The sequence below is a fragment of the Sander lucioperca genome, chromosome 6, assembly GCF_008315115.2.
Source record: "Sander lucioperca isolate FBNREF2018 chromosome 6, SLUC_FBN_1.2, whole genome shotgun sequence".
In the NCBI taxonomy this organism is placed as follows: domain Eukaryota; kingdom Metazoa; phylum Chordata; class Actinopteri; order Perciformes; family Percidae; genus Sander; species Sander lucioperca.
The window spans coordinates 27,685,354-27,695,353 of record NC_050178.1 but is presented as its reverse complement, the minus strand read 5'-3'; the positions used below and the strand labels follow the sequence as shown (position 1 = coordinate 27,695,353).

The window sequence follows — 10,000 nt, the reverse complement described above, 5'->3', positions numbered from 1 at the left end:
AAGTGAGGGGCTGCATATGGAAGCAAACAAGATACATAAGTGTTTGAATTTAACCACAACCTCAATACTTAATATTGACACACTATACTTTGAAAACCACGTACTATGTGTATTTATTTGTTCTGAATTTGCCTCTTTGAAATGAAAATATAATATTTCCCTATTTGCAATTTCAGAAATCTGAATATTTATTTTTTTAATGTTTCAAATCATAGGCAAAACCAAAGTTTGTTCCTTTTCAATGTTTTTTTTGCCGTTTTTTGCAACGTTTTTCATGTTTCTTTCTGAGTTTTCTTTTGCTTTTTGACACTTTTCGCACTCTCGAAACACTTCTACTAATTCTCTATAACAGATGTTTTTATATATTTTAAAGCCTGTGTTGGCAAATGAAAAAAGGCAGAGAAGAACAGACCTTTGACCCCCCCCCCCCCCCCCAGGTAGCGTACTCACTTGCTGCATGTCTACTCCTCCCTGTGCCACGGAGAAAAGAGGGTGAGAGCCAAAGTCCGACGCCTCGAACACCTTCAGCCGCCACAGAGAGACACAAGCAGAGTCGAAAACAAGTTACCTAAAAACCTAAACAACCACATCACTCCAGAACAATACACCACACCGCATTTTACAAAATCCTGAATTAAGGAATCTTTAGGGAACTTTTTCAACCCATTCTCTCTCCCAACTCGTCAAAAACAAACGCTTGGTCAGTGTCTCGCAGCGTCAGATACCGACCCAAAAATCACACTTCAGAAATTTGGGTTTCTTTCAACCAAATTGTCAAAAAAAAAGGAACATGGATGGTTCCATACAACATTCTTCACAAGTAAAATGCATTATCAGTTCACTACTTTCATTGAATTTGGATGTTTTATTCCATTTTATAGCATTTGAAAAAAAAAAAATTGATTAATGAACGTTGAAAAAAGTGACAAAAATGTCAGAACAAAATCAAAAAACAACAAACAAACAAAAAAAACGGTTTTAATTTTCAATTTTGACCCAGGAAAAAAAATAATTGCATGGTCGACGGGAAGACAACACAAGAAAGTCCTGGTAAGGAGGCAGGTTGGGAAAGAGACCGGGGTTCATGTCCCGTTCTTGTCCCGTCTCCCATCCCAGAATGCTGTGTGGACTCGCAAGACCTTCCTCCGCAGTGCTGTGGAGGAAGGTCTGGCAGCGCGAGACTAGAGCCAAACAAGAAGGACTTTCGTGTGACCTGTGATCCCGCGGTTCCTGCATGATCTCGCCAGAATCCAGCTGCCGTGCAAGCTAAGGATAAGTGGTTGCACCCCTGGTATAAAACACCAGCCAAGGGGTCCTGACCAAGCCGCGGTATTTGACGAGTTAGGTGTGAGAATGTATCGGCTTCGGTTCATTCGATCCAGAAGAAGTTGTACAGAAAAAAAGTCATTGACGACACAGTTTTTAATGTGCTACGGTGTCATTTGCATAAATACATGTATTGCATATACATATAAGACTGCTTCCCAGCAGAAGATGGATTTAATAGTAGTGTAGCTTTAACTAGAAAATGGATTTCCTGCAGAAAATGTTTGTGAATGCTGAACAGCTAAATTGCTAAAGCTAGACTAAATTGCTGGCTTTAATGCGTAAGAAGGTAAAGCAGTGAGAATTTTTTTTTTTTTTCTGAAAAGCTGTCACTAGGTTTTAATGTATACATTGTGTATGACAAGTAAATATTGTGGGCTTGAGAGCAAGTTATAGAGGTTTTAAGAAGATTTTCCAAGGCTTCCCACTATAGTGATGTCAACACCCACTCTATGTCATGCAATACTCCCTTCATTATAAGCACAGAAAACGCCTGGATGAAACACTCAACTTAAACAGTGATGCCACAGAAATTGTAAAAGATATCACTAAGCTGAATACAACAGTAATAGCTGAAGGTTTTTTGAACAGTTCAAAGTTTGAATGACGTCTGTAGGGGAAAGTATGTTAGAGGAGTAGCATTTCAAAAAGGAAGAAGCCTGAAGAGGATTTGAAGATTGCTCCATTGACTTTAATGTAAAATGAAAAAAGCTTAATATTTTAAAAAGTATATTATATTGTATTTTGTTGCTGAAAGTATGCAGAAGTAAGAGGCGACCAAAGAAAGTTGAAGAATAAAGAATCGATTAACAATACTGTGAATGCTGCAGCATTCACACAATAATGATTTTTCTTTTACTGGGAAGTTAGTCAGATAACTAAGATGATCACATACACACACACACACACACACACACACACACACACACACACACACACAGACGTGATGTACCTTGTTTTATTGAATCTTTTTTAGTGTAATATTGATTTTTTTCTTTCCAGATTAAGAGACGTGAGGGTGATTTTTAAGTCCTGAGGTTGACGTTCCATTTTTAAATGTTTCCAGTATTTGTTATTCCACTGCTGACTGCAGTCGACACCGCGCTGTGTTCATCCACAAACACACCCAAAAGCCCCAGACAACTCTGCAGAGAGACAGTCTAGTGATGTGTGACCAAGAACAGACACATCTCAGGTGTGCCTCTCTTTCCTTCTCTCGGGGAAAACCACCTGCAGCTCAAACTGACCGAATGACAACCTGCGTAGCGCTCGGCTCGACGAGCCGCCAAGCCTGACTGCACACAGACACATGCAACCAATTAAGAATCATAAGAGATAAGTTTACGTCCCTGAAAACTTTACACAGCTCAAGGTACTTTGAAAGACCTTTAGGGAAAGCATCGTCGATGAAGATGCAGTCATTCTTTACTTTGGGTTTGTTATACTTTTTAATTGGGGTTTAATGAGGTCAGTGTATGCGATCGACAAAATTCAGTCTCAATTTAACGGTCTAACACCACTTTACAAAATACAAAATGATATAAATTAAAGGGCCGTTTTTGCCGCTGACAGACTCAGATTATTATTCTAAGTGTCTGACAACATTATGGAAAGGATCCCTTCAGAGATAGACATTTTTGTTAAAGCTACATTGTGTAAGAATTTCTCCCATCTAGTAGTGAAATTGTATATGACAACCAACTGAATATTACTTTCTAGCCCCTCCCATTCCGATCGTGTTTTAACTGCTACGATGGCCGAACCCGAAATTAGCTCTTAGTATCTCCATTGTTTACACACAGCTGTTCTAGCCACTCCAATATTAACTTTGGTCTTGTTGCTTTGCCTGTCGCGTTGTTGTTTTAATTCTCTTTTTCGCTTCCCTGGCATTCGTCACGGTGCCACTGAGTGTAAAAGGGCGAAATGTGGAGATATGTCCGTCTTTGGCTTACGTATTTTAAAGATGGAGGCGCAACATGGTGGCCATCATTCGAGCGACTCGCTCGTATGCGTTCTGAATGATTCTAAATGGTGTCTACGCGTCCGAGAATACTTTGATTAGTTGGTGGAAGTAATTACAGATGAATGAGCACATATTTGTGAAAGAACAAAGGTTTTTTTTGATAAGAATCAACAAAAAAAATGACACAATGTAGGTTTAAAGAGTAAGATCCTTTTTGTTTAACGTGAAACAGCCCTGAAATAACCATCGCTAAACCCACCAGTCCCCATGTAAATAATCAGGACTTTTAGCATGTATAGAGCCAGCATATTTCCACATGTAAATGAGTGAATTAAGGGTTTATTTCAACCAAACCAGAGTGGTGATTGTTGGAACAGTGGAAAGATCTCTTCAATCCTCCTCTTCATCCATCCATCATGTTCTTCTCTTCCCTCTTCAGATCCCCCTCTTCAGATCCCCCTCCATCCATCCACACATCTATCTTTCCGACCCATTAATCCCTCCACCCGTGCCTCTCCTCCCAATGGCTGTAAACCAGATTTTTATATTCCTCCATCCATCTTTCTCCTTTATTCTTCCACTTAAATATCACAATCTCTTACCGCCGTCTTCTTTCCCCAATTTTCTTCCTTTAATCACTAGATACCTCCCAACTTCCTGTATGACTCTGTTAAGTGCATCCATCAATTATAGAGCTCAACGGTGAGCGCCCACTTTTTTTAACAGCTCTGGTATTGGAAGTGTTTTGCTGGTCTACATATCCCTGCCTCTGCTGAATTATTTTCATACCCGGTGGGGACAAAATGTATCCCCCCCCCTCAAAGTGATCAATGTTACTTCACCAATAGACCATATTATATAGCTAAAATAGAAGTATTTTAAACTAGTAAAGTGCTGTAATGTGAACACATAGTGCCATAGAACAATACCATCTGAGCAGCAGTTGCTGGTTGTATTTAGCCGCTACAGAGCTCCGGGACGCCGACTACTAGCGGCAGTTGTTTAGCCGCCAATAGCTGACTGCGAGTCGGCTACAGGCACCGCCAGATGACCGTCCTTTTACGGGCCATATAGTGTTATGATATTATATTTACACTAAGTGGCCCATCCCACACGGAATTACATGACACCAATACAAAAGTAATTTTATTCATAGCTTCCGGTCCAATGTCCACACACAACATATTCTACTTCTGAGCACAACACACTCCACACACAACATACTCTACTATGTACTCCACGCACAACATACCCAGTTTGTTTTTATTGGCGTTTATGGAGCCTGGGCTGTCTACAGAGACCATGTTTTTTATACAGTGTGTTCAGGGGACAGGCAGCTAGTGGATAGTGAGGAGATGTTTGCTTTATGTGACAAAACATGTTGTAGCCTAAAAAACGCATGACATCGCTTAGCGCACCTTTAATAAATAGATAAATATACTTCCAGACAGAGAATCATCGGTACAAAGCAGTCTAGCGGTCGTGGAGGTCAGGCAGAAAAAGTGAGCGTCATGCAACGATGGCAGTTAAGTTTAGGCACCAACACGACTACTTACGTTTAGGAAAAAGATCTTTAATCTTTCATTAACTGGGAGTTTTATACAACTTTTAAGTCTCACTTATAATTTTTTTTTTTTAAATAGTCAACACAGCTGATGGAGATTCCCTCATCCCACTTTTTAGACTCATTCATACTCCTTTAGCTGCTTCTTCTACTCCTGTTTAGCATCAGCTTAAGAAAAACTAGGGATGCACCGAATCCAGATTTTTGGGGTTCGGCCAAATACTGAATCCACTGGTTAAGATTCTGCCGAATCCGAAACCAAATACCGAATCCTCGTCCCATCCTCAGTCCACGAACACAGTAAACTCATTAATGAAGTAAACAGTGACTGTCCTTCCTTTGCCGTACCTGAAGTTGCTGCATTTTGGCTGCTGTCTGTAGATTCCTTCATCACAACTCGTATTCTTTTAGAGGTTTCATACCAGATGTTGTAACAGCGGTGATGTTGTGTATAGTTTAGGGTCCTCGCCACCACAAGACTAACTGGCATTGCAAATTGAACATGTAACTGGACTTGAATGGCCTTCTTTTGACTGAAAGTTCTGCCAAACTACACTTTTTCTGCTCACCAGTTCCATTTTCACTTCCTCACAGCCTGCTGCATTGAACGCTCCACCTACAGAAACACCTTCCCGTAATTAACGGCACCGTCATTACGGCGACCAGCGTAGCGAGCGTAGTGCAAGCGCAGGGTTCTGTTCGGTGGAAAAAAATTCTAAGTCAAAAAGCCCAATATTCAGCCGAATCCGGGATTCGGTGCATCCCTGAGAAAAAATAAAAATATTATATCCGGTTTATTCAACTATTCAATGACATTCACGTTAATTTGACCCCTTCCTACTATTTTTTCTTTCAACTATTCCCACTACTTGACCTTCTTCTTACACATTCAAGCCAGAATCCAGTGGAGGGTCAGCCTTTCAGCATTCAGCATTCACACTGCAATTTCTTCAGAAATGACATCATCTCACCTGGTTTCCTGCCAGCAGCACGGTTCCCGGGGTCGGGCTGGGTCGGTACGGAATAGTCGCTCCCTTTGGAGGAGACTTCAGAGAAGGATTGAAAAGGGAGAAAGAAATGTTTATCAAGCATCTCAGAGTGGGAAATCAAATGAATGATTCATTTTCTGATTCCAGCTTGTTAACCCTCTCATCTTCTTAAATTGACCTTTTTAAGGTATTTGCATCTAACTGACCCCCGTGTGTTTCATATCAAAATGTTCAGAACAAACTCAGCCTTCCGTGTAGTGACGCCCACATTTTTTCTAGAGCAATGTGTAAAGAGATAATTTGGCGCTAAAGTTGAAAAGTTGATGTTCGCTTTTTGAAATTCCTCAAATCTCTTTGTGAAAACAAACCCTAACTCATGATGTGTTGTATGAATTGTTTCGGTGCTTGAAATGAGTTCACCAAAGTCTTTAGGTTACATATGATTAAAATAGTTTGAAAAAATGTCTGAAATGAAATTTTGTAATATCGCTTTTTGAGTTGGAGTTTTGTCAAACATTGTTTGTAGTAGTTAGTCTTTCATCCTCAGAGGGTTACATGTGAATATGTTCTAGTGTCTTGTCTCCTCTGACAGTAAACTGAAGATCTTTGAGTTGTGGAGACAAAAAAGACATTTGAGGATGTATCAAATGGGGGTCTGGGGTCTTAATTTGTGTCAGTTTAGGGCAGTGTTTTCCCTAGTTTTTGTGAAAGACTTAGGTGCAGGTATTTGGCTGGGGGGTTTAGGGATCCTCCCTCAGGAAAATGGGAAGTTTCTTCTCTGCTGATCTTTAAGCTGATCTTAGATAGATAGATAGATAGATAGATAGATAGATAGATAGAAAGGTGGGTGGGTTGGTTTGTGGGTTGGTGGTTCGGGTGGGTGGGTGGGTGGGTGGGTGGGTAGATAGATAGATAGATAGATAGATAGATAGATAGATAGATAGATACTTTATTGATCCCCAAGGGGAAATCCAAGGTCCCAGTAGCTTAAAGACATCACACACAACATACACATACATCAAAAACAGGATGATAAAATGACAAATCCACATAAATAATATGGACAATAAAATAAAAACTCCACATGAATGTACTACGGGATGTATAAGCATGAGAGGCTTGCAATGACAGGGCAGGGACTGACCCTGTGATTCAGTCTGCATGGTAAGGTGCTCTATGAGAGGGTGTGTCATGGTGGTAGTGCAAATAAGTCCAGTAGTGCAGGGGTCAGCGCGTATCCTGTCCCAGCATGCACTAGGTGGAGGGCAGCGAGACGGCCGTCCATCAGAGGGCGAAACTAGATCAAAAGATTTCTTTACTTAGGATCAAACAGAAAGCGTGAAGGAGGGATGGAGCTTTACGTGGACGGTGTCAACTCTTTGATCGCAGCAGCGCTCGACTGTGAACGAGTGTAGCTCAGGTCAGCGCTTTAATTTCTTTTCTTCTCTTCCACTCCTCCTTTCTTATCCCCCGCGAGTGAAGGTGCCTGGAATACCGATGAGCCCCAGGCAGCCTTTGATTTCACCGTTTACCTGTATAATCTCAGAGACGTAGCTCATCTTAACGACCGCCGCCTCCGATTAATTATAACACCATCGTGAATTATAGATTCCAGTGTTTCCATTTGAAAGAGTATTGGAAAGGCATCTGGTATCGCATAAAAAACACTTTGATGGGATGTTAATTGAGAGCAGACAGGTAGACATCGTGGCTGAGCAAAAAGGATGTGTTTCTTTGGGGATCAAATATGAATTCATAAAATGCCGCTCGCTGTGTCACCTTTCAATTTGAAAACTTCAGAGAGAAACCTTTTGTTTTTTTGTTATTAGTTGAACATCTAAAGAAGCCACAGTGAATGTTTTTGGACTAACAATGTACTGAATGATAATGTGACAATGCGACAGAGGTGGAAAGTAACAAAATACATTTACTCAGGTTACTGTATTGAGTAGTTTGAATAGTTTGGTTGTGTATTTTGTATTTTTCAAGTAATTTTTAAAATAGGTATTTTAAAATGTACTTGATTACGTTTTGAGTGAAGGATTGTATTTCGCTACGTTACAAATCCCATCCGTTACGGAGTTAAAAAAAAACTTTGAACGAACTAACGAAAACCCAAAGGATGCATGCATAAAATAAATTAACTATGGACACATTTTTAGTAGTGGCCAATAGGGGTGCAAAGGGGACGGCCCTTCTGGCATTTGCCCAAATTCCAGATGGCCAGTCTGTCACTGGTGTCAGCAGTCTTGTTCAATCGGTCTGGTTTCTTTTTTATTGTTTTTACAACCAACCAAATGTCAACAGGCGGAACTTATTCACAGAGAGGCTGACCCTAACCATGTGTTCTTACTGGTAGATGAGATGGGCCGTGATCCTGCCTGCTGTGATAGCCGAGCAGCTTTGGAGAGGCCGACACGGCGACATGGGCCCGTTGGGGTGCATAAAATCATTTTATTTATATGCTTGCAACAAGTATTTTTGGGCCAGAGGGCTTAACGTGACGGGCCAGGGGTTGTAATTCCACCGTTTGGCCGCTATGTCAAATTGGCTTCAAGCCTGGCACACTTCCTGGGGGCCTGGATTGTCTGACCAATGCCTGTTGTTGTTTTTGCTCCATTTTTTTCATGTTTTAATGTATGTTTCAATGAGAATAACAACCGTTGTTTAGCTAGGTGAGGGACAGAAAAAGTTGATCACCGGTGTTGGAGTGAGTATTTAGCATTAGAGCTGCAACGATTAATCAATTAATCGATTAGTTGTCAACTCTTAAATTAATCGCCAACTACTTTGATAATCGATTAGTCGGTTTGAGTAATTTTTTAAGACAAAAGTAAAAATTCTTTGATTCCAGCTTCTTAAATGTGAATATTTTCTAGTTTCTTCTAACTACTGAATATCTTTGAGTTGTGGACAAAACAAGACATTTGAGGATCTTGGGCTTTTGGGAAACACTGAGCCACATTTTTTTACCATTTTCTGACATTGTAGAGACCAAACAACTAATCGATTAATCGAGAAAATAATCAACAGATTAATCGACTATGAAAATAGTCGTTAGTTGCAGCCCTATTTAGGATTTACTAATCAGGATGAAGGAAGATCAGATTGGATTCCTAAAGTTAGTTAGGATTTGCTTCTATAAATCCTGATGGGGAAAAATCCTATCTTAGACTGTCCCTATCTAAGAGGGTTTCTGTCATACCGCCTCTGGTTTGCTCTCATAGCGTCACAGAAAAAGCTGTAGAAAGCCTCTGTACACTCAGCAGCAAACAGCAGACAGACAGACAGGCAGACAGACAGAGAATAGCTGTCGGCGCATTTAGCAGCTACAGAGACTTGATTGATCCGACTCTGTGAGATTGGACAGACATCCTGCGGGGCGAACACGTACCTCCAGAATCACAGTGCAGATGAGTTTGACGCACTGGATAATGGCGTCCTGGCTCCCCGATATCGTCACCTCTCTCTCCGTGGAGTTCGGGAGGAGGTCACCTGCCACCTGCACCTGGGCACCGGTCGTCTGCACACACACACACACACACACACACACACACACACACACACACACACACAAGCACGCACGGACTGAAGTTAGTTAAAGATTGAACTTAGTGAAAGTGGAAATTAATATTCATATATTATATTTTTATGGCAGTTTTTTCAGGCGTACATTTTTGTCCTCTAATGACACCACAAGGAACTTTTTTTAAAAGGTGAATATTCTGCTTCTTCAGACCCCAGTAAGTTGACTCATGTTGCTATGGAAACTAGCATAAAGGCGATGACAGGCGAGTCATATTTCGGCTGAATGGTAAGCAGCAGATGTGGCAGAGAGGCCTGCCATTGTGAGGTTTTCAGGGTCTTTCCTTTTCACGCTGCGTTTCTATTTTTCTTATTGTTCAGCCCAGCATGTTTTAAAGTGCTCATATTATGCTGTTTGGCTTTTTCCCTTTCCTTCATTGTGTTATATATTTTTTCTGTGCATGTTATAGGTTTACAAAGTGAAAAAGTCCACCCCAAAGGGATTTACCATCTCCAACAGAAAACACTGTTCACAAACTGCTCCTGTTCAGTCCTCAGATTTATTAATAATTTGGTTTATTCAAAAATGTTTGATAGAAGCTAATTTGATGTGTTAAACTTAATTCTATTGTA

The 10,000-nt window shown here is 40.7% G+C and overlaps 1 protein-coding gene across 5 annotated transcripts in view; it reads right to left on the bottom strand.

Annotated features, from left to right (window-relative positions):
• LOC116054831 (poly(rC)-binding protein 4-like) overlaps nucleotides 1-10,000 on the bottom strand; it is a 74,570-nt gene that overhangs the window by 35,331 nt on the left and 29,239 nt on the right. For all 5 annotated transcript variants that reach the window (XM_036002291.1, XM_031306553.2, XM_036002294.1 and 2 more), the window contains 3 exons: nucleotides 9,237-9,365; nucleotides 5,825-5,899; nucleotides 451-522 (listed from right to left, as the gene is read on the bottom strand). In XM_036002291.1, the coding sequence (XP_035858184.1) occupies nucleotides 451-522; nucleotides 5,825-5,899; nucleotides 9,237-9,365 (276 nt within the window). The remainder of the gene's footprint in view (nucleotides 1-450; nucleotides 523-5,824; nucleotides 5,900-9,236; nucleotides 9,366-10,000) is intronic.